Raw genomic sequence first — 25235 nt, forward strand, 5'->3', positions numbered from 1 at the left:
CTGTCTCATTTCTCAACTTAGTTTTCTCTTTCGCTTCTCTTATCGGTTCATCCCTTCCAAGTTTCAATCCCAAATTAAGCCCGAATTGGGGCTGGATTTGGGAGTTCTAATCTTATAACTGGGGGTTAGCTGATAAGTTTGCGATTTTGTTTTCTTTTTCTTTTTTCGGCATTGCCATAGAACTTTACAACAGAGGTCCTGATTTAATTTTTGGGAATTTTCGGTTCTTCCGTTCTTTTTCTTGATTGTTTCATTTACCAAGGAGAAATTAGGTTGGATTTTTGAAATTTGAATATCCAATTCAATTCGTACCCAATTCCAGCTTAAGATGCAAAATATATAAAACAAAGCCGCATTACAACAAAGTGGTTCCATTTGAATTTGAAATGCTATTGGCGAAGGAATTCGGCTTGCCAATTCGTGAGATGCCTCTGCCGAGACAGAGGATGGCAAAACCAGGTGTTATCGGGCTGGAATCACGTGGCATCGCAATAGGATCCGGATCCGAGAAGAACCGCAATATCTATTTTGCATCTGGAGCGGATTTTTGGAAGAGGCTTAACGGGCCTGAAGAGATGGGTGGGTTTAGCCACGAAAGCGAACATGACCTAGCGTTAATGGTCAGCGATTTTTTGGAAAATGGCAGCAGCGGTACGGATTCAAGGTGCAGTAGTGACAGCGATAACGGGTTATCGGATCTTGCACAACACGCAGATAAGATCTCGGTAAGAATTTCACCATATTTATATATAATTTTCCAAGTTTTTGTGTAAAATTTCGATGGATTATTGGCTTGCACGTATCCAAGTTTGGTTTACTTTGTGAATTTATGTTTAAGAAAGGACTTCATAAGAAATTTCTAGGCAAAGATGGTTTATTTTCTCTATTTTTTATTTTTTCGGCTTTTAGCTATTTTTAAAGACCAAGTTTTCCGCTTATGTCCTCGAACAGCTTGGAAATTTAACTCAAAGCTTAGGTCCTTTTTCTTTCTTTTTGTTGGTAAATGGAAAGCTTAGGTAGGTGTTAAAGCATACCAATGAACTAGGTACTGTCATGATGATTTGTGCTTTTAATTTGGCAAGTCAGTAAACTGTAGAATTGGATTAATTTAGACCGATAAGAACCAAACCAAATGACCTTTGATCTAAAGCCCCCACAATGACCTGTCCCTGTCCCGTGAATTTTTTTTTATAAACTATAATTAGAAAAAAGATTTTTATGAAACCAATATTATTATTTTATTTATTTTTTACAAAAATTATAAAAACTGAAATAATATTTTGGTTTCGAAATATATATATTTTTTGGATCGAAATGACAATTCAGTTCTATGTATTTTTTTATAATTTTTTAACGTATTTTTTTTTAAATTTGTGAAAATAGCTGAAACCAAAATAACAATTCGGTCAAAAAAAAAGAGATTGCAATGGCATTTTTGTTTTTATAATTTTTTGTAAAAAACAAAATAATCAATTTGATTTAGTAATTTTTTATTTATTTATTATTTATGGTTTCTAAAAAAAATTCTGTCCCGTGAGATCAGACGCAGGGAAAAATAAATAAATAAAGTGGGCCCCAACTTGTAGTAAATAATTAAATGATAGTCCAGCACATACATCCCTCTTCCTTCATGAGTCGTGAACCCAATCCGTGTTGGTGGCCTAGAAGCAACTAGAAACAGGAATACGGGATCAGGAAAATAGCACAACCATAATATAAACGAGTGCATATCCTCTGAGATATCTTAACTACAGTATTATGCGTGCTTTGAGATTCGTGCAGAACGTATTTAAACGGTTGGGATTTTCCATTAAGTCACGAAAAGTTTGAGATATCTCAGAGGATGCGAATTCAATATAAACCACTAATAAAAGACGAATAAATGGGAAAGGGGACCAGTGTAATGGAGAGCCTCAAAGCCCCAAAACATGCCACGCGTTGCTCATTTTTTTCAGAGACCACAGTAATGATTGCAGAATAATGAAAAGAAATTGTTTTAAAAAATGGTAAAGTTTTGAGTAATTTAAGATGAAGAAATTTAAATCACTTGTGTTTGATTATGGTGGAGCTTCGTAGTTTCTTACCGAGATTTGAATTAAAATTCTCAAATAGTTTTAAAATTTCTTGAACTAAGAGTGTGTACAAGGAGATTGTACTGAGTGCAGAAGAGTTTTTAAGTGTCAGAATTTTTTTTTATTTGAACGAAGAGTTTTGTACTGGTACACTTGTGTTTTTCTGTTACCCTATACCTGGTGTTACAATACCAGTACTTGTCGTACAAAATACGGAAATGCAACTGAAATCACAAAACCACGACATGTCTATTGCACCATCACACTGTTCCTGTTTATAATGAATTGGTACCAATCACGAAGTTGGAACTACTTAACTTCTGTTGAATTTTTCCAACAATAGAAGAACTAGAGACATACATACATTTGGATTTAGCTAATACATATAACTGGAAGCTACTCAGCTACATACAGTACAGATATCCAAGTATCCAAATTAACATAACATGGTATAGATAAGTCAAGAAACAAATGAAAATCATTGATCGCTGATTAAATTTTTGTTTGATTCTTCAATGTTTCAGATATACAAAAGAAAAATGGATCAGCAAGAGAGCGACTTATTATCAGTTGTACACTCTCTTTTATTATCAATTGAAGAATGTGACCTTCACACTGTAAAAGAAGGATACTGCAACCTCGGCTGTGTGCGGCATTCTTTGGTCAAACTCCTAAAATTATCTGGCTATGATGCGGCTGTGTGTGTTTCCAAATGGCAAACCCTCGACAGGGTTCCTGGAGGTACTTTTACCACTTTACCCCTGCTTTTGGGCTCAGTATTTCTTAGATGACATACTCCATAATTTTCTTTCTTAGCTGTGATCCATTTCATGTCTTTTTTTTTTTTTTTGGTGAGAGAAACCCGTAGGGATCCATTTCATTTCCACTTGCATGATAGGGATGCAAACATGGTAACAAGTTTCGATATGTGGTAAAAAAATTGTTTTGGGAAGTTTTTGGTATCTTTAGAAAGGTTTGTAGGGATTAAATGAATACTCAGGGTGTACTTGTTTTACCAAAAGAAATATCCCTGTAAATTAGTTTGGGCTTCTTCTGGATGCTACGCATTGCTCAATTGATTCTGTTGTGATGTTAGAACCTGAAGTATGTTCATGCAATTTACAAAGAGGAAACTTGTCTTTGTGCAGCAAATAAATGTTGCAAGATGGACCCTGTAATTATCTTCTACATGTTATGAGAATTCCAGAAACTACATTTTGCTATAGTTCTTTTAGAAAACATGCTAATTTTCAACAACTGTCATTTAGCTCTCTCATTAGTTTTCCATTGTCAGGTGATCATGAATACATTGATGTAATCTTCAGCGGCAATGTCGGTGCAGTTGACCGTATTATTATTGACATTGACTTCAGAAGTCATTTTGAAATAGCAAGAGCAGTAGAATCATATGATGCCTTGTTAAATTCTTTACCGGCTGTGTATGTTGGTACCTTATCAAGGCTCAAACAATTTTTGCAAATAATGGTCGATGCAGCCAAGTACTCTCTAAAGTTGAACTCCATGCCATTGCCTCCTTGGAGATCGTTAGCGTATCTCCAGGCCAAGTGGTTTTCTAAGCATGTGAGGAAGGAGACAAGTTACGAGAGAGAGTTCGGTGGTCCTGGTGAAAATCATCGGCAATGTTCAGATCATCTTCAAAAATTAAAATTATCTCTTCAGTCTGAGATTGGACAGGAGAGGATGCTCAAGCCACTTACCAATGATAAGAAATGGAGAGTCAAGTTCGAGAGGCGCCGCAGCTCTGTAATCGGGTACAATTAGGAATGGGGGGATCATAAGTTTTGATTAACAGTCATGTTTTTGTTTTTGAAAGATGAGAAATTTTGAATAAGATGGAGAAGCCACTTCCCAAAAGCTGGTGAGGCAAATTTTTCGAGTCAGTTTGAGAGGCAGTTCTATCACAAGCCATTTTTTGAGGCAATTTTTTTCTTTTTTCCCTTTGCTTTATAGGATATCATTTTGTATTTCACATACAAATTCTTTTTATTCTTGGCCATTGTTCCCTATTGTAGCTCATGAGAAATTTACACAAAAGAAAAAGAAAATTCATTTTTACCACATTTTTTGTAACAAGTCTTTTGTATCTTTTTATTTTCGTTGTTTTTGTGCTATAGCGTGTTGACACTAAGAAAACTTGGTTTCAACGCGGCTCTTTAATTTTTACAAGGTGAGAATTCTATAATGGTATACAACAGATGCTAGCTGTTTTCATGATAGAGGTGCCTGAATAGAAATATTTTACGGTGCAATTTATAACAAAAGCCACTGAGATATTCCATTTGTGTTCTATCAAGAAGCAAAGCTAGGAATCTTAACCTTTTTGTCTGGCACCGTTGGTAGATTAATCGTTCATATCAGATTGGAATAAAAAAAAAAGTAAGAAAAAGGTGATAACGTGGAATAATACAAACACCCACTTTGTTTTGAACCATTCATCTAAAAGAATAAATCCAGTTTGGCCTAATTTTAGTTATTAATTAAGGTAAGTTCCTGGTAAAGCAACTTTATTTTTTTCTCTCTCATGAGGTGGTAAATTCTTGATATGAATTTTCTTTTCACAACCTTTCAGATTGTTATTGTATACCTGTATTCCCTGAGACATGATCTATGAACTCAATCAAAATCTTCTTATATGGAACCTGATATGTACTTAAAACTTAAATTTTTGTCCTTCCAAAAACCATTGCATTTTTAAAGCTACCAGAGTAATTAATTGACTACATTCATTCATTACACCTCATCCAAAAGGCATGAACTCCTCATCAATTACATTATAATGCTTCTTAGTATCATATTGTTGAATTATGAGCGCTGATGCAGTGGTCGAGAAGTCAGACGAGGCGACAATGTCCCCGACAGCACCGAACTCGGGGCATTCGGCCCAATCTTCGAGCCCGTCTGTTACAATTGACTTTCGGTCTCGTCCTTTCCCCACCACAAACAATTCGTACTGAGAGTGTAATGCGCGGAGCTCCGACACCATTTCTGCTCCGTTTGCCACATGCCTCTCTATGTACCCCACCACCTTGTTTGCAATATGCCTAATTTGACCAAAAGACACATAATTAATCCTCATAAATAGTTCTACCTGATAAGACTCGCATATTTCCTATTTTACACTAGTGTGGTTATTATACTATCTTACTAAGTACTAATAGCATGTACATATTCCAGCAACTCAAATGAGAAATTTTTAAATAACTATTAACCATTTTTTAGAAATTAAGATCTCTAAAATTTCTAACTCTCACATTTCTACCTCATCAACATATTAAAAATGAGAAATAATATAAGCCAATTATTTGGCCAGTGTGGAGTTTATAACCAGTTTCTTAATAAGAAATTTTCCTACATAATTTTTAAATAAAGAACTCTTTCACATCCCTGAAACTGAATTATAAACTGTCACATCATATTAGAAACTCTAATAATATCAGAGATGTAGATGCTCTAAGTACTAACAAGATAATTTTTTGAATTGTGACATACCGTTTATGAAAATCTGCAAAGAACTCATTGTCCAGTTGCATTTGAGTATCCTGGTGTGATATGAATGCCTGAGTGAGGTTTTCTGACCGGCTGGATCGTGGGTTCTCCTCACCCCAGGTCCCGGGAAGTGGCAAGAAACGTACTACCGTGAGCCTTAGGGCAGGGTGTTGAGCCATCTGTGGTGCCAATGAGAGCGCTTCACGGTCATCCCCGCCTCCAATGAACACAAACACCACATTCTTTCCAACTAACGAGAGCGATCCCTGGTTTGTATGCCCGAGTCCTCGGTCTACAATGATACCAACTGAACAGGGTGCATGCTGGAGAATCTGTGTATATACAGGGAATTAAAGGATTTAGTATTTTTTGTTTTTTAATATTTTATACACATCCACAGTACAAAAAGGGTGAGGTTACCTTTTGATTGACCAGTTGGAAGCCGGGATGACCGGTGTCCATGGACCCATCAATTTTCTGGCTCTTGTGAGACGGTATTATGATGAGTACCGCCTTGGCATCCTCAGCACACATGCATATATCTTTGTACATGTCATCGAATGACGAGATGGCTAACAGGCGCCGCACATTGATCTCGTCATTGGTCTGTTCACGAAACTTATCTAGTGCCTCCCCAATTTGATTCCTCATATCCATTATCTCTTCATCTGTCACCTCTACTGGATCTGAACCCTCTCCTTTTACTAGTGTGGCAGCTGCCCGTTCGGTTAGCTCGATCATGTCACTTGCGTATAGTGTCACCTTATTGGGCTCTTTGTTCCACCGTATCGCTTCCACCAAGGTGAGCATTATGGGCAGGTTTTGTGGGTCATGGAGCCCCATCACAATTCGTAGCTCCGCATCTAACTGCTGGAATTGCAAACCCATCCTTCTTGACCTTGCCTTACTCCTGGCCCATGCAGCTACGCCGAACCCAACCAGAGGTGTGATTACCAATGTGATAATTATCATATACATCAGAGCAATAAATGAGGTATCGTTGATTATCGAGTTATTCTGAAATCAAGATTTAAAAAGAAAAATTAAGGAATCGTTATTTGATCAGTTTCGATCACTAGCCAATATGCTGGAAATTGAAAACCAAAGAAAATTGGAGAAATCTGTTGAAATTGATTAGTACCCATGCTTCATATGCACAAAAAATGTGGTAGTAGCCCTTCAAGCTGAGAACTTGACCCAAGGCTATGGAATCTAACCATCTCATGCCGTAAAATCGCCCGGATACAACGGTCCCAGAAACCTTTCCAATACTGGCAATTGCAAATGAAATTAAAAGCTTTGGCCACAACAGAGGCATGTCCATGAGATGACCCACCTTTGGGCTCAGATTGAACTCAGATTTTCTGACACTGAAGAAAATATTGACAAGGTAGAAAGGTAAGATGATAGAATTGAGAAAGAAATTGAGGTTGTTTATAAGAAGTCGGGAGACCCGGCCTTCACGAGGCAATGCCAATCCAATCATGAATCCAGCCAGGTTTGCATCCATATGTAGCAATTTATCAAGAAAGCACAGTAATAGCACCACCACCAGTAGACCTATCATGTATATGCTCTTCATCGGCTTCCCTTCCGGGTTGCGGTTATTAATTTTGTTGAGCACCCACTTAGACACAACCATCAAAAATATTATCTCTGCCACTATTCCAGCCACATAAAATGGGTGATTCCTTGTATCAAGAAAAAAAATGAAAATGTTAAAATTAGCACAGTTTGTAGGGACTCAAACAACTGGTATTACAGTCCTTATCCTCAAATCATATCATTCAAATCCATTCCTTTAGAAGAACACAAGTTATAATCAATCTCAGGGGCTATATGGAACTATCATAGCAATAGTGATATACTTACCGTTGTTCTGACTCGCTGAGCGTGAAATCATCATGAAAAATTAAATTCCCGATGCACATTAAGGATGTCGCAATCATGTCCGAGAAAATCCCTGCACGAATAGCAGTTTGCCCGACTACTGTTTTTGAAAGTTTCAGCTCAGTTGTCAGGCGGGTCAGCAATGGGGACCCAGTAGTTGCAAGTGCTAACCCGAATCCCAAATTTGCACGTACCGTGTTCTCGGCTAGGAGGCCGACTTTATTGTTTACAAGCACCTTTTGAAAACATGCAGTAATAACTAGTGTTGATAGCATGCCAACATAGGCGATGTATCCGTCATTGCCTGGCGGGTCAAAAACAGAGAACGGGTCCATTTCTAAACCTAATGCGAAGAAGTAAACGCTGAATATGAAGCTGCCACACCTTTCAAATAACAGACTTCGACGATCCTCAAAGACGTCTCTTATGAGACCAACTTTGAATATTATAATGGCAACCTTCATTTGTACAAGTTCCATTAGTGTTCAGTATAAAAAATGATAATAATATTAGACATGAAATGTTGGAATGCACTCACAAGCATATCTGATAAGAGACGCGGCATGTAAATCCGTCGAACAATCGTGTATAACAACTTTCCAAGGAAGGCAACGAAAAGTACTTGGCTTGCCATGGTTTCATATGAAGTTGATATATAAAGTCCTGCCAACTTGCATGTTGGTTCATCAAAAATATCTTTCTTTCTTGTTGACATTGCTATTGAAGGCTTAGAAAACTTTGTTTTTTGTATTCTAAGACTGTTTTTGAGGAGAAATAGCCAAGAATTGTAACAAAAAGAGCCTATGCATGACATGGTGAAGGAGAGCTTGGAGGAAGAACAGACTGCATTAGGGGTTTATATCTCTCTTCTTTTTTTTGTTATTCTCTTCATCCCTATTTTTCTATTTTTGGATGGGAGCAAGTAATAATGTCCAAACTCCAAAGGCGTTATACTAACTACTTATTCAACTTGGACTACTAAAAATTCATACACATTAAGGGTGGAGTTTTTGTCGAAAGGGCTTGGGACAAAATCTCATCCAAAGTCAATTGTAAACTGTCTGATTTGTGTTAAAATTTACACAGATGGTTTAGATTTACAGAGCTATTTAAAGTTATTAAGTTTCAAATATGTTTGTATGAATCTTAAAGCAAATCAAACGGTACGGTTTGATTTTGAATGAGATTCTATACAAAGTCCTTTGGACAAAATTCAATTTTTTTTTGTTCCTTGTTTTTTTTATTTTTTATTATTATTATTATTATTATTTTTCCTAATTGGAGGAACGGATAGAGTATATGCATATCAAAGGGAGCCGTAGAAAAAAAAATAGAAATTATCTACTTTTTGTTGAAACGGATCAGCAAATCAGGATAATTAAGGTATGTGGTGAGGGAGCATTTCAATGCTTAAGCGGTTTTAGTTTGTTCAGTAATTTTGCCAAGTCTGTTAAATCCTTCGGATTAGAACTTGAGAGCAACAATTTAGGCTGTGTTTCAGAACGGAGGGGTAGAAATCTCTCATTAAAGAGAAAGAAGGAGAGAGATTAGAAGTGAGTCAATATTCAAACAGTGTTTTTATACTTCAAATCAGAGGTGGCATAATTCGTTCAAAATTAACACCCCGCGATTCCGCTCTTTTTTTCAAACAATACATCTTCACCTCCGCCTTCTCTCTCATTCTTTTCTTCTGGAGCAGGGGAAACCGTCGGGCAGCACCAGTCGGAATGATTCTCCATTTCTTTTCTTCCGCGTTCTTTCGCGCAGCACCAAAGGGCAAAAATGACAATTTTTATTTAGAAGACTATCTAAAAGAAAAGGAAAAAATGAAGGACATAAATTGTTTCCCAAATTTAGCATAGAATGGAATTTCTTTTGAGCAATTTGAAATTTTAAACATAATGTCCCTCTATATATGTGTTTTTACTTTTTCGCTTTTTTGTCAAGGAAGAGCTATGATGCTACATAACATAATAAGCAATTTCTGTTATGAATCACTGATAGGTAGGGGTGTAAACAGATCGGATAATATCCGATTTCGTCCGAATTCGAATCCGGAAAAGTACTTAAATTATCCAATCCGTATCCGTATCCGAGACTATCCGTATCCGTATCTGTATCCGAAAAATTATAACGGATACGGATACGGTAAGGCATTTTACTATCCGTATCCGACCGTTTATATTTTAAACCACAACAAATGTGATATATGTTTTTAAATTGATTTATTAAATTGCATATTGTACAAATAATTTATTAAATTGCATATAGATATATATTTTGATGAACAATATAACACTATGACATAATTAGTGACTAATATTTTAATAATATAATAGGTGTTTTGTAACTAACAAGCCAATTATGCAAAATATCCGTATCCGTCCGATATCCGATCCGTATCCGTATCTGTATCCGTATCCGAAAAATTATAACGGATACGGATACGGTAAGACCACTATCCGATCCGTATCCGACCGTTTACACCCCTACTGATAGGTCCCATTGGCTGCTACTATTTAGAGATCACTTTCGTAGTATAATGGACCCCACCTGGCAGTAGGGGTGTTCAAAATGGATCGGTTGGGTTGAATTTTTGAATTATTTTGGTTTAAATGATTCGGTTTGGTTTAGATTTTTCAAAATCAATTAAATCGAACCGACCGAATTATATTGGTTCAAGTATAGTTTATATTTTGTTTGGTTCAATTATTGTTTCTTTTTTTTTTCATTTTAATTTAAATATTTTAGAACATCTACATATTTGTATGGAATTGAACAACTTATGTATGAACATGTTTAATTTTCATTAATAATGACATCAATATGTTTACTTCGGTTTGAACCGAACAAACCGAAATTTACTTCAGTTTGTTTGGTTCGATTCTTAATCAGTTTATAAGTTTAATCGATTCGGTTCAGTTCTATTTTTGAAAACTAGAAAAAAGTTTGGTTTAATTTTTTTAGTTCGGTTTCAACTGAACCGACCATTTGAACACACGTAGTGGGTTGTAAGATGAAATTTGTAACAATAAATTTGACTTCTGAAAGAATATATGCAATTGCAGTTCCGTACGAAATTAACAAAAAAAAAATTAGATGACAAAATTGGTGATAGCAAATTAGCAATAGCCACAAAGCCGCATAAAATAGGGAAAATTTTATAAATTGTCATACTTTCCAAAAATTTCAAACAAAATATCGCTCTAAAATAATTAACAAAATGAGAAAGGGGAGGTAGAACAATTGACAATTGGTTAGGAAAAAGTCCTAGAATTATTGTATTCAAAGATCGAGAGTTCAATTCCTCCTTACAACTTTGCAGGTGAAAGTTTTCAAAAAAAATAAAAATAATTAACAATGTACTTTTAGAACTCTCATTTCCCCTTCTTTCCGCTCTCTCCTCCTCCCTCCTATTGACTCTCATAAATTTTTTTATTAGATATATGTTTTAATTAGATAATTAATATATATTATCAGATATATGTTTTTCAATTAGACAACATCACAACAACCAATGCCAATCAAAATAAAATATATAGATATGATACTATACTAGTCTGGGAATAGAGAATAATCAAATCATAACTACATATGCATATATTTATTATGAAAGAGCATGATCCAGTGGTCTGCTATCGGGTCAATATATTGGGCCTATTTTATATTGAAATATGGGCCGAAATTAGGCCCGTATGGATGCCGTAAAATATCCGACCCACATCAGATCCATCGCCTCTTGGCATCAACTCGCGAGTTCGTGGGCTGATGGCTCTCTGACAGACTGACAGTCGGTCGAAACTTCCCATCTTTGGAGAATATTGCTACAAAGGACCTCCTTATTTCCGTACCTTTTACACCGGAGCAGTAATTCATACATATGGTACGTGAGGCCCACAATTCATTGATAATATGATGCCTTATAAGTTGCGTTTACTAGTACGGCTAGTCTACGCAATTTGATGATATGGATCCTTGTTCCTTCCGCCGTAAGCAATCACCGTTGGTTGGAGATGCTCTAAGGCCCCACCTAATAGTTCAACTTACAAATGTTACCTCAACATTCCTCTTTATTACAAAGCTTCAGATAGAAGGGTTGAATTTTATTATTTGTATTGATAAATTATTTTCTAAGAGGACCGTTCTGCAAAACACGGCTCGCACTTCGAAGGGGAAATAAATCTGCTGTTATTCCTTGGTAATAATAGGAACCTGTTATTCCGATCCCAACTGTTCAAACTTTTGATGCACCAATCTGACAAAGATCAACGGTTGGAATCCCAATAACAGGTTCCTGTTATTCCAAATGAATAACAGTAGATTTATTTCGTTCGAAGGACGGTAATAAAATTAATTTCCCACCATTTCTTTTTCGACGCTCCTCTTTCCCTCTCAAAACCAAAACCCTCCTCTCTCTCTCTCTCTACGGTTTCCCAGAAAATACTATCCCAAATCTAAACCCCAATCCGAAATCATTTGATTCAATTTCTCTCGCTCTCCGAGGCTTATTTTGCGAAATAGCATGGAGCGCGAACTGTCTGCGGGGGCGGTGGCGCAAATATCTGAAGGTGGTGGCGAGGGGACGCATCCGGTGCTCCAGATCAGCGATGTGAGGCTCGTGAGCTCAGTGCAAAATTCCACAGAGAGGTACCGCATGCTATTGTCGGATGGGACCCACACGCAGCAGGCTATGCTTGCGACGCAGTTGAACCCAATGGTCAAGAGCGGGAGTCTGCAAACGGGCTCGATCGTGCGATTGAACGAGTATATTTGTAATCAGATTCAAGGGAGGAGGTATGATCTACCTATTGGGTCCATTTAGGGTTTTCTCATTTTTGCATTTCTTTGTTTTGAGGGTTCATTATTGCCCTTTCTTGCTTCAACAATATTTTAAGTTAATTCGATAGTATATTAATTGAGAATCTGTTATTTGGTTCCTTAGTTGCTTTAATGGGGAGAAGTTGGTAGAGATTGGAAAAAATAATGTTAGGTACTCGGTGGTAATACTGATATAATTGTCACCGCTTGATTTTGTACGGATATTTAGGTAATTACATATCCTTTTTTGCTAATACGATTGTCCCTACTTATCTTATTCTAAAAGATAGGTACTAGTGGTGCTTACTCTTGAGAAATTACTTATTTGGTTAATTCTGTGCAAATGTATGAGGTTTTAAGTACTAGTGGCATTGCAATCTCTTTTCTATAAAATTGTTGTGGTTATCTTCCTAGGATAAAATCATTCATAATTACTGAATTGCTTGAGTACCTCTTTTTTTTTTTTTTTGAGGAATTGGTGATCTTGCAATATTCTGATTTGTTTCAATTATAATCCAGGATAATAATTGTAATCCAGTTAGAACTTCTACAAAGCGAATGCAAGGTCGTTGGAACACCCAGGTTGTATGAGAGTGTGGCCAGTCCTTCCGTTGGTAATACTCCTGTCAGTGGTACCAGCCCACAAACCCACAGTATGGGCCAAATCCCCCAAACTGGATCCTCCTTGAACCCCAGACCGCAGCCTCCTTCCAATAACCCCTCGTATAATGCAACCACAAATGTCAGAAACATGATGAACCAACCCAGTCTTCAAAACCCAAGACCTAATAACCCAAACCTGAACCCAAGTAATCATTCCAACAATCCCTTATACAGTGCAAGCACGAATGTCAGAAACATGATGAACCAACCCAATCTTCAAAGTGCAAAACCTGAGAACCCGAGCCTGAATCAAAGTTTTCAGTTTCGCCCTCCAGCAAGTACAGTCTCAAGCAGCAAGCCCTATTCCAGGACTGCTCAACAGTCACCTTTCCAGCAACAGCCACCTCCTTTGTATGTTAACCGCGGACCTATTGCAAAGAATGAAGCCCCAGCGGTTATCTGCCCAATTTCAAGGCTGAACCCATTCCAGGGCCGCTGGACCATTAAAGCTAGGGTTAGCTCGAAAGGTGAGTTAAGGGCTTATAACAACCCTAAAGGAGATGGGAAGGTATTCTCTTTTGATTTGATAGATTCAGAAGGGGGTGAGATCCGTGTGACATGCTTTAACAGTGCAGCTGAACAATACTATCCCATAATTGAGTTTGGAAAGGTGTACTTGATCTCTGGAGGATCGATTAAGCCGGCTAACAAGAAGTTCAACATGCTAAATCATGAGTATGAGATGACCTTGGATTCTGGGTCCATGGTGGAACCATGTGAAGATGACAGCAAGATCCCTGGAGTTTCTTTTAATTTTCGCCAAATAAGCGACATTGAATCGTTGCCGAGTGACACCATTTTGGATGTGATTGGTGTGGTAATTTCTATCAGCCCTCCAAGTATTGTGATGAAGAAAAATGGTACAGAGACTGTTAAACGTTCACTACAGCTCAAGGACATGTCTGGCCGGAGTGTGGAAGTGTCTCTCTGGGGCAGTTCCGTAAATTCAGAGGGGAAGCAGCTCCAGTCCATGTGTGATTCTGGTCAATTTCCTATCCTGGCTGTCAAAGGGTGTAGGGTCAATGACTTCAATGGTAAAACTCTTAGTGGCATACCTGGTAGCCAGCTGTTTGTTGAACCTGATTGTGTGGAGGCACAACAATTGAGAGACTGGTACAACATGGAAGGGAAGAGTGCCTCCACTGTGTCCATTTCTTCCCAAACAGGTGTGAATGCTGGTCGGGCTGACAACAGAAAGACTGCTAGTCAGATTAAGGATGAGGGTTTGGGCCGTGGAGAAAAGCCTGATTATATAACCGTTAAAGGCACAGTTACATTTATTACGGTTGACAACTTCTATTACACTGCATGCCCTTCGACAACCAACAATAGGCAGTGTAATAAGAAGGTGACAAATAATGGGGATGGTACTTGGAGATGTGACAAATGTGATCAGAATTTCCAGGAGTGTGACTACAGGTAGGTTTTCTATTATTGTCATAGCAGTATGGTTGGTGTGTAGCTTATCAAACGTTGTTTGTGTTTTGGTTATGCATTTATGTGCTCCATAATTCTGTGTTTTCTTGCAAGTGTTTCTAACAGCCACCTAGTCCAGGAATATTGTGGTAAATTATTTTATATTAGGAAAAAGAGTAAGGCTTAGGTGCTATGGATAGCATAAAGCCTTCCGTGTCTAAAAAACTTATTGTATAAACTTCAAATTTCGATCTAAGTAGCTTAGTAAATTGGTTATATAATGAACTTGTAGAATACCAATTTTTACTATTTTTGATTGTTAATGAAAGATGACAAAAAATGACTTACAAATAAAAGAAAATTGTCAATGTTTTAGGTCATTTTTTTGCCATCTTTCATAAATCATAAAAAATATAAAAAGTTCCAAAAATAGTAAAAATTAGTATTCTACAAGTTCATTATATAACCAATTTACGGGCTACTTAGATCGAAGTTTGAAATTTATACGATAGATTTATTAGGCCGTAGCACGGAAGGCCTTATGCTATCCATAGCACCTAAGCCTTACTCTAGGAAAAACCATCATGTTATTTTACTGCTGAAGGTTTGTCATACTTAATGGATGCTTTGGACTTTTGGACATAATGCAAATTAAAAAATTAGGCATTAAGATGTTATGTTTTTGACTTTTTTTTTTCCCAAATTTGGTGATGCTGCAACTTGTAACTCTGTCAGGATTCTTAAATATTCTGCACTGTAGATGCTGGCTTTTTAAAATTAGGAATTTTGCAAATTTTTGGGTGTGTGGATTATTAAAATGCCCCTGCAGAGGTGGCAGGGTAGTCAATTGAGGTAAAATAGATGTGCAGTGAGCACTTGTACTTTTTTTCAGAAGCTATTAACAAGACACCTCTTATCTTACAGGTATCTGCTTAACTTCCAAATCCAGGACCACACTGGTAGTATATATGTGACTGCATTTCAAGAAGCTGGTGAACAGATAATGGGTATGCCTGCAAAAGATCTCTATCTCATAAAATATGAAGAACAAGATGATAACAGATTCTCTGAAATCATTCATGGTGTGCTTTACAAGCAATATATCTTCAAATTAAAAGTCAAGGAAGAGATGTACAATGATGAGCAGAAGGTAAAATCAACTGTCCTTGGTGCTGAAAATGTGGACCCATCGACAGAGAGCAAATATTTACTGGGCCTGATTGACAAAATGCTGTTAGAGGACAAAAATCCAACTCCGAACCTATACCATAACACTGTGCCTCGGCCAAATTTGTATGTGGGGGCAAGGGAGCAACAAATGGCATACTGTAACAGCTGTGGGTCTAGTGGGCATAATGCACTGAATTGTCCTGTGAGTATGAACAGACAAGTTGGGGGTGGTGGTGGTGGTGGTTTTGCAAATAGGCCAATCAACAATTCCGCTGTTGGTGGTGGGGGTGGTGCTGGTTTTAGTTCTGGTAATGATACGACTGTGTGCTTCAAGTGTCAGCAGCCAGGTCACTGGGCTAGAGATTGCCCTAATATGGCAGGAGGTGGTGGTGGGGGTGGCGCAGGTATGGGTTCTGGTAACGATTCAACTGTGTGCTTCAATTGTCAGCAGCCAGGTCACTGGGCAAGAGATTGCCCTAATATGGGAGCAGGAGGTGGCGGTGGTGCAGGGATGTATGGCTCTGGTAATGTACCAAGTAGGTACGGTAACAATTCGTATGCTGGTACTTTCTGAGTTTGTATATTCTGTGTTTTGTTTTTTCAATGTTCTTTTCTTGTTTTTTTCTTTTTGTGTGTTTTTTTTGTGTGGAAGATGTAGTTTATGGTTGTGGCGTTTTGGGTCTTGCTACTGGTGTAATGGAATGTAACTGAACCTTTGGATGTGTTGTTTTGGTTTTAAGATGGTTACTACGAATGCTTTATTTAGTTAGAAAGTCTGATTTTTTGTTGTCAATTGAGGCTTGACCTAATTCTTCTTTGGAAGGTGTGCTCACCAACTCCTCTTGGTGAAAACATCATACCCTAATTTTGCTCAAATTTAATTATTCAAGCAGGTAATTCAAAACACACTGTTGCTTATGTGCAAGCATAGGAACTTTTGTTATGATCTTTATAGACTAGCATAAAAATTCAAAACACACTGTTGCCTATGTGCAAGCATAGGAACTTTTGTTATGATCTTTGTAGACTAGCATAAAAATCTTACCTGCCAGTTGAAAGAATAAAATATATTTCTTTATTAAAGAAATGAATAAAGAAAGGATTGAAATACAAAACGCAAGTTACTCACCAACTCATATTTGGAATTATAGGCAATACTGATGCAACAAAAAAAGATGAATTTAATTGAAGTTAGAAATAAAATCAACGCATCACTTGTAACCGAACAATGATCCACATATCATTGATCCCTGAGGAGCGGGTTGAGAGGAGTGCGTATCCTCTGAGACATCTCATATTTTGTGTGACCGACGTGTCCGGTTCCTATTCGGAGATAGCACATGGGCGAGTATTATTTGAGCTTTGAGATTCGTACAGAACGGAGTTGAACTGTTGAGATTTTCCAAAAAGTCACGTACCATGTGAGATATCTCAGAGGATGCGAATTCGTTGAGAGGCGGAGACCGAAGACTTGGAATTCACATCCCCACATGTTACTGGCTGAGGACAATTGAAACGGACGGCTTACGATCGTTCTTTTAATTTGATATGAATCTTAAAGCACAGATAAAACTGCCCCCTGCGCTATCCCGAATAGGCACCGGCTTAGAGTAAATCTGGGCCATCTGTTTCAATTTGCTTGAGTCAGGTACCTCGAAGGATAGAGTTCCGAAGACTTACATATTTTATCATTCTCGATCAGAGTTCAAATGCCTTCATTTTTAAAAACTTTAATAACTCAAAATTTAAATCTTAAAATTCAAATAAAACTGTTGGATGTGAACTACGTCATTTTATCTATGCACGTGAAAAAAATTATGACATTTTAACTTTGTTTTGGTTGTCATCTTGAGCTTGCAAAAATATCTACTAATGTGGATAATTTCTAGACGTTGAATTTTTAACTTATTGATTCACATAAAAGTAAAATTAAAATGTGATAATTTTTTATGGGCATATAGAGAAAATAACATATATCATATTTAACGGTTTTATTTTGACGTTTAAGTTTTAAACTTTGAGTTATTTAAGTTTTTTAAAATGGAGGCATGATGGAGGCATTTGAACCCTCCTCATGTAACAATGTTACTATCATAGTCACAAGATTTATGAATTATTCGCGAATTTTACAAACTTTTTTTAAATTGTACAAATTATTTGTCAATTTTTTTCGAATTTTTCTCATAACTCTTCTTTTTGCTTTCTTGTGGGACTGAGATCTCTGATTCAGATATATCTGAATTATTTTCAAATTATGTCTGAATTATTTTTGAATCACAAAACTTTTACTCTAATGAATTGAATCTGAATAATTTATTTGACACTGTTAAAATTCCTTATAGTGTATCGACAAAAATTAATAATCTTGCCTCCTATTTACAAAATATTTACGGTAATACTAAAAATAATTATCTAGAGAAATCTACCATAAATTGATTTTGAGAAAGAGAAACTTTTGAAGCTCGTTTTGGTAATCATCTCATATTTTATTAAAGAGAAAATTTCTCGTGTATCCATGGAAACTTTCAAAATAATCAATTTACTCATGAAAACACTATAATATCCAATATCTCCGTTAAAACTCAATTTTCTTTCTTTTTATTTATTTTACTTTTTATTTAAATATTTTAAAAATTAAATAGATAAATATACTCTGTTAATAAAATGGAGGTGTCCATTAAATTTGTAACAAAATTGAATAAGAGTTTTTTTTTTTTTGAGATGCTTCATCTTCCTTCTAGTCAGTCTTATAAAATAATTAATGGCCTCCTTCCATCCTCCTTGTTCTTCTTTTTTTTTCTCCACGGCTCACCTCCAGAAGTCTAAACACTACTTAATTATTTTTCTTCGTTCGCCATCTATTCATCTGTTTCAATTTCCATTCAAGCACGACACTCCACTACAATTGAATAGCTGAAATTCATCAAGCAATGGCAGAGCATCAAATAAGCAACTTCCAATCTGTTGCAATAGCATGCGCCATAGCAATATCAATCCCGTCAACAACTTGAAGAGATTTGAGTTCTAATGGTCATTAATGAAGAGCCCTCAATTTTCCCAACATACGGGTGATCTACTTTCTAACCCGGGCAGGGTTCTAAATAGCTAGCTATAGCTTATAACTGCGCTATAGCTTTTTCGGACCTCAAAAGCTTTAACACTTTTAACCGCTTTTCTTTTATAATGATTCTAAATAGCTAGCTATGGTTGCGCTATAACTTTTTCGGATCTTAAAAGCTATAGCGCTATAATCGCTATTTAGAACCTTGGACCTGAGTGAAAGTGCCGATTTTTGGACCCTAGTTTACAGTCTAATAGTATATACGATGAAAGGGTATATTTGTCTATGTAATTTTTAAAATAATTAAATAAAATGTAAGATAGATAAATAGGATATAGGAAAGAAAATTAAGTTTTAATGGAGATATTGAATATTATGTTATTTTAAAAGTTTCTACGGGCATTGGGAAATTTTCCCTTTGTTAAATATCAGGTGTCAGTTTCCAATTGGCTCGTTACAGTGGTTGGAGAAAATTCCTGCCCACCAATTTGCAGAGGATACGGCCATGCGTATGGCAGCCAGCTTTCTCTTGGAAAATTCTTCCTTGAGCATGGTACATACACCGCATCAATAACTGATCATTGTGGGACCGAATAATCAGTGTAATCATAAATACAGTACCCAATTTAGTTCCCTCTCTCTTAGCGACCTCGGAGCGAGCGAGAAAGATGGATGCGATACTGGAGAGGAACTGACTCAAGCTCTCTCTCTCTGTCTCTGTCGGTACCATCTCTAATCTCTCATCGCAATTCGATCCAATTTTCCAAAATTGAATCTAGAATTTCACCAATTTCTCGGCAGTTCGTCCCCAAATCCAACCAAAAGTAACTTTATTTTTGACAAATTCGATACCTATTACCTCGCACGCCAGATGGTCGTCAAGTGTTCGCCGAATTGACCAACCAAGCTACAGTGAAGACTTGAAGTATTCATCCTTTCAATCGAAAAAGAGATGTTTACAAATTCGCTTATCCATTCCTCTCCATCAAAACCATTATTAACCTCACGGCCTTATGTCTCCACAAAACCCTACACGAACAAACCTCTCCTGGTCCATGCCAGTTCCTCAGATCCAGGTCTGAACCCATCACCCAGTAACCCACTAACCGTCGCACTAGAGGTGCCTAAAACTCTATTTAGGAAAACCCTACAGCCGTTAAGTGACTTTGGGTTTGGCCGAAAGAGCATATGGGAAGGTGGAGTTGGGCTTTTCTTCGTTTCTGGTGCGGCAATTCTTGCGTTGACACTTGCATGGCTTCGAGGGTTTCAGTTGAGGTCAAGGTTTAGGAAGTATCAGGCCGTCTTTGAATTCAGTCAGGCTTGTGGTATCTGTGTTGGTACGCCGGTACGGATTCGGGGTGTCACTGTGGGGAATGTGGTTCGGGTTGATTCTTCACTCAAAAGCATTGATGCTACTGTGGAGGTATGCTTTTCTCCGATTTCTCTAGAATGTTCAAGTAATTATTTTCGGAATGTAGTTCACTATTACTATTGCCATGTTGCTTTGGCAAGTGTAGCTCATATTTTTTGTTGTCTTCCTGTCTTAACTATTAACTACACATTTTTTTTATTATCTTATTCTAATTTCTGATCATCTATGTGATTCATGCATATGTGCATAGGGGTTGGTTCTTTTAGGCAATTTGCTCTCGGTAAGAAACTATATTATAAGCTGGTTCATGATATAATCCTAACTTTGGAAGATCCTATCACTTTATGTCAAAAAGAAGAACTTATTTTAGTCCTAACATGATTCCTTGAAGTTGGTTGAGATTCTGCAATCTCTGTGTTAGGCATTTGCCATTGTTTTATTTTACATATTTTTTTATTAACCAATATTCATGTTTATTTTACATATTAACCAATAATACCTATAAATTGGTCAGCAAATTTAGGGCATATTCATGTTTTGGTCCTTGAAGTTTCTCAAATAAACAAACAAACAAAATGAACAAATATATAAATAAGCAAACAAATATAAAATAGATGAAGTAGTCCCTGAACTTTAATTGCACCAAATTGATCCTTGGACTTACCCAAGAAACCAAGGAGGTCCGTAAAATTTTATTTGCACCAAATGGTTCCTTAAACTTTCAAAATGAACATAGTCCTTTAGCTTCTTCCAAAATTAATATCTTGGTTCATTTAAGATAATTTAATGAAAATTTAGGGACTGATTTTGTTGAAATGGAAGTCCAGGATGAATAAGTAAAGATATTGATAGAGCTAATTTGGCTTCATACAATGCACGGCCAATATAGACAATAAAATAGTATATGACTGGTGCGCTGCATGAAGCTAAACCATCTCTGTCAATATCTTTACCCAAAATTATCTAATGAAAGACCCTTTTCTTTCTGGAAGTCAAAAACCAATATATTGTAAATGAATGTGTCCAACATGTTTTTTTATTCTTTTACTTCTTTTGAGAAGTTCAAGGACTAAAATTTGAGATCTGCCATCAATTTAGAGGTGGTAGGCAGAAGTTGAATTATTGTACCACGAGTTTCATTATTTTAGCCAGTTGATGCATCATTTTCTCAAAAAAAATTGGAAGGACTACACGCAATTGAATGAATAAATATGTCCATTTTGCATGAGTTTAGCTCTATTCTCTACTTTAAGTTATATTCTTATTATTCCTTTGGACCAATTTCACCTCTGAGTACATGGTTTTTTTTCCATCATTTTTGTCTGGTAGAAGGCCATTCCTATGTAAATTATTCGATTATAAAACCTCAAGTTTATTTGGACCAAGATGCAATTTGACCAATGTAGCAGTCAGTATTTGTTTTTTGCAGGTTGACGATGACAAAATTATTGTACCACGAAATTCACTAGTTGAGGTGAACCAGTCTGGGCTGCTTATGGAGACCATTATCGACATAACCCCACGGGACCCACTTCCCACCCCATCAGTGGGCCCGCTTGACCCTGATTGTGCCCAGCAAGGGCTTATTTTATGTGACAGGGAGAAAATTATGGGGCAAACTGGAGTTAGTTTGGATGCTTTGGTTGGCATCTTTACACGGCTAGGCCGAGAGATGGAAAGTATTGGTGTTGCTAAGAGCTACAAGTTGGCCGAGAAGGTTGTTTCTCTAATGGAAGATGCACAGCCCCTGCTTGAAAAGGTGCTTGCTTTTTTATTAGATATAATTTCATTTGTGCCCTTTACAAAACATTTTTTTTATTGAAGTACCTATTCAATGGGAAAATATTTGATACACTTTATTGCGCTCGATCATTCCCTGTTTCTTTGGGAACTTTATGAAATGTCATAAACTAGAAAGAATTTGTGACCAATGAGAGGTAGTTTGGTTAGCTGTTGAAGAAATGTACAAGGCCGATTGTATTTTTCAACTTTGTAGAATATGTAATTTTATCAGGTTTGGGGGATCATGCATGAAATGCCCATTATTAATAACATTCCATCCATTGCAAATTTCGTGTTTTGTCAACATCATTTCTCTATCGCACCTCTATGTTAACTAATTTCCAATCATGAGCTTTTCATCTTACCTGATGTCACCTCCTTTAACTCACAATGTAGCACAAATTTCACATTTTTTTAATATGTGATCATGTAATTAACCTTAAATTCATTTCATTTGGATTGATGCAGAACTCTTGTTACTAAAATATGGTCCTTTCCTGTAAATCTAATTTTAGCTGGGTTTTCTGCCAATACAGGGACATGGTCACTGTGCCACCATATTTTCCAATGTTAAATTGTTTTCAGCTGTCCTTATTTTATCAAATTAGCCTCAATGTAATTAAATTTCACATCATTTAATGGTATTTGTTCAATAGACCCTGACTTCGTTCCCTTTTTTATTTTTTATTTTTCTTATGCCTGATGTATTGACATGACAGCTCGAAGTCTTGGCCAGAGATGTACAACCCTTATTGAGTGAGGTGCGAGATAGTGCATTGATTAAAGATGTTGAGACTATAACCAAAAGTCTAGCGGAAGCAACAAAAGATTTCAGGTCTATATTTTTCTGCTTACTCTTGTGGAAGATTTATGACACCAATACCTTTATTGGGTGAGGTGCACTGTGTGCCGCCTTATTTGATCAGAACAAATGGCTAGAAATAAATTTGATCTACCAGTAATGAAAGTGACACATTTTCTAATAGAAGCTGCAGGTTATTTAGAGGTTCCAAAAAGGTCCTACATTTGTATTATTTTTAACAAAACCTTTACAGTTGAAGAAATTAAAAAATAAAAAAAGTTCCCTGCAGGCTGTTTTTACTTTTTAAGTTTTAACACTGTTTGTCTTATCATTAGCTAAAAGACTCTTAAGGGCTATGAAATGACAAAAATGGCTGCCAAAGTAATATTATACCGAAATAATTAAAGGTCATGTCATGACTGCCATGCTGACAAAGTACTGGAAAAACATATATTATTATGAGTAGGGTTAAAATGCACCACTGGTTTTGTGCCCCAATCATACTCCACATCTCTATCTCCGTTTTCAAAGTTCAAATGGTCGATCCGAACCGCTCAACATGATCTCCATATTAAAATGTGCTCCGAGACCAAATTTTATATTTTTTGAAATTTTTTTACTATTATTTTAGATAGGTACTGGACCGTCCAAAACAGTGATTTTGTGCCTTTTTAAAAAAAATAGTAAAATATTTCCAAAAAATTATAAAATTTGGTCTCTAAGCACATTTTAGTGTGGATATCATGTTGAGCGGTTCGGATCGACCGTTAGAACTTTGAAAACAGAGATAGAGATGTGGAGTATGGTTGGGGCCAATGGTGCATTTTAACCCTACTCTATTATTATTCCTTGGTACTCCTTGCATATATTCCATCCATGAATGATACTTGTGGTGTTAACATCTTACAATATTTTGATTTTCTCAAAAAATACTAGAAATCTAGGGACTGTTGTGATTCTTTATATTTTAGGGGCTGTTGAGCATTAATAAGATTTGATGCTTCTTTTATGAACCTTGAAGTTTGTTATTGCCATTAGATACTGTTAAGATTTTACTCGGTGGATCTTATTGCAGGAGGTTGCAATCTTCGGTTCTGATTCCAGATAATTCTGACCTCATTCGACAGTCTATATATTCCCTGATCTTCACTCTCAAGAATATTGAGGTTTTTTTTCCTGTTTTTGAGCTTTTTTGGAAACATCCCAAATTCAAGTTTCACGTATGTACCAGCAATTTTGCCCAATCAAAACCAATGTACCCAAAAAAAAAAAAAATAGTGAGTTGAAATATTTCCTGTACGTAGTAGTACCAGTAATATGCCTCACTGTTACGGTACCAAATAATGAGGATATGATCCTTGCTGTCTCTAAATAAAATGATTTTTTTCTTCTTTGTTATATGCAGAGTATCAGCTCAGACATATCAGGGTTTACAGGAGATGAGGCCACTAGAAAGAACATAAAGTTGCTTATCAAATCCCTTAGTAGACTATTGTAACAATGGCTCAAGCCATAGTCGATTTTGTGTTGATTTTATTATTGTCATTATTTTTAAGGAACTTTTCAATACCTTAGTAGACTGTCTAATGGGAATGCATACCCTCTCCGGTATTGCAGAGGATCACCCTCACTTTAAGGTTTGAGATTAAATTTTAACTGGTTTGGTTGGGCAGTATTTTTGGGCTTTGAGATTCGTGCAAGTTAAAAAGAACGGTTCAGATCTAGTAATTGTAAAAGATTCCCTTATCAGGTATTGGAGAGGATGTGAATTCATCTAATGGCGCACATCCTAACTTCTACCATTTTTGAAACTTGTGCTGCTGATGTCATTTTTTTTTTTATTTGAAATATTACTCTTCTTCGTTATGCTAATGAAACTCACATTTCTTTCAAAGATTAAGCGCATTTGTGAGCCCTACCTGGATGAAAGTTTTCTCCAAACATTTGTTTTCTGTTCACGAAAACTGATACTTCCCTAATTTACAGAAAGATTTTTATTTTTCTGCCACTAAAATTTACGGTGGCTCTACATAACGTCACGTTTGACCTAATTTCAGAAATGAATAAATCTTGCAAAATCTACATTTTGTTAACCCCAATTACTTTCGTTGCAAATTTCGTTTATATTTTAATATAAATTAATTGGGCATTTATTTTAAGCGTTTCTTAGAATATGGCTAATATAACATTAGTGTCATTTCAGTCTATATAACACCAACTCCAAAATCTATCAAATTGAGTTCAAATGGTGAATCCAAACCGTTCAACCCGATTTACTTCATTAGTTGTGCGTTTACATGTAAAATTTATAAGTTTTTGAGTTTATTTGATATCAAGTCAAGCGGTCAAATGTTTGAGTTTTTAAGTTAATTTTAATACATTCATTTTTCAATTTTTTTACCGCTTGATTTGATACTAAAATAACTTGAAAATATAAAAAGTTTGCATGTAAACGCATCACTCATAAAGTAAATCGGCTTGAACGGTTTGGATTCACCATTTGAACTCGATTTGATAGGTTTTAGAGTTAGTGTTATATAGACTGAAATGACACTGATGTTATATTAGCCATACTCCGTTTCTTATTTTGAAGAGTTGGATTACTAATTCACGTCATTGCTTCATGAGCTTTATTTGCACAATTTACTCTGAATCAGGCAAATGACTAACAAAATACCAAAT

At 36.3% G+C, this 25235-nt stretch overlaps 5 protein-coding genes across 6 annotated transcripts; 3 read left to right on the forward strand and 2 right to left on the reverse strand.

Annotated features, from left to right (window-relative positions):
• On the forward strand, positions 1-4153 carry LOC144573216 (cruciferin (DUF506)). Its single transcript, XM_078322930.1, has 3 exons — positions 1-725; positions 2597-2813; positions 3367-4153. The coding sequence occupies exons 1-3, from the start codon at positions 387-389 to the stop codon at positions 3852-3854; spliced, it is 1044 nt and encodes a 347-aa protein (XP_078179056.1). The 5' UTR covers positions 1-386; the 3' UTR covers positions 3855-4153.
• Positions 4154-4830: 677 nt separating this feature from the next.
• LOC144573651 (cation/H(+) antiporter 28-like) lies at positions 4831-7255 on the reverse strand. Its single transcript, XM_078323424.1, has 3 exons — positions 6000-7255; positions 5583-5911; positions 4831-5134 (listed from the first exon to the last, which is right to left on the reverse strand). Exons 1-3 carry the CDS (start codon positions 6555-6557, stop codon positions 4831-4833), a joined length of 1191 nt encoding a protein of 396 aa, XP_078179550.1. The 5' UTR covers positions 6558-7255.
• LOC144573652 (cation/H(+) antiporter 28-like) lies at positions 6655-7948 on the reverse strand. Its single transcript, XM_078323425.1, has 2 exons — positions 7452-7948; positions 6655-7270 (listed from the first exon to the last, which is right to left on the reverse strand). The coding sequence occupies exons 1-2, from the start codon at positions 7946-7948 to the stop codon at positions 6655-6657; spliced, it is 1113 nt and encodes a 370-aa protein (XP_078179551.1).
• Positions 7949-11866: 3918 nt separating this feature from the next.
• LOC144573358 (replication protein A 70 kDa DNA-binding subunit A-like) lies at positions 11867-16291 on the forward strand. The gene is made up of 3 exons (XM_078323121.1): positions 11867-12263; positions 12807-14369; positions 15291-16291. The coding sequence occupies exons 1-3, from the start codon at positions 11992-11994 to the stop codon at positions 16108-16110; spliced, it is 2655 nt and encodes an 884-aa protein (XP_078179247.1). The 5' UTR covers positions 11867-11991; the 3' UTR covers positions 16111-16291.
• A 2954-nt stretch (positions 16292-19245) lies between these two features.
• Positions 19246-24453, forward strand: ABCI15 (trigalactosyldiacylglycerol2). Of its 2 annotated transcripts, XR_013517889.1 has the most exons (6): positions 19246-20020; positions 21399-21728; positions 22471-22586; positions 23629-23719; positions 23959-24135; positions 24327-24453. XR_013517889.1 is itself a non-coding variant. In XM_078322875.1 (5 exons), the coding sequence occupies exons 1-5, from the start codon at positions 19550-19552 to the stop codon at positions 24049-24051; spliced, it is 1101 nt and encodes a 366-aa protein (XP_078179001.1). In that variant the 5' UTR covers positions 19246-19549; the 3' UTR covers positions 24052-24161. The 2 variants fall into 2 exon arrangements, 1 of the variants encoding a protein (XP_078179001.1); XM_078322875.1 differs by lacking the exon at positions 24327-24453 and having other exon boundaries at positions 23959-24161.
• Positions 24454-25235: the final 782 nt, after the last annotated feature.

The sequence above is a fragment of the Carex rostrata genome, chromosome 21 (genome assembly GCF_964058835.1).
Source record: "Carex rostrata chromosome 21, lpCarRost1.2, whole genome shotgun sequence".
Classification (NCBI taxonomy): domain Eukaryota; kingdom Viridiplantae; phylum Streptophyta; class Magnoliopsida; order Poales; family Cyperaceae; genus Carex; species Carex rostrata.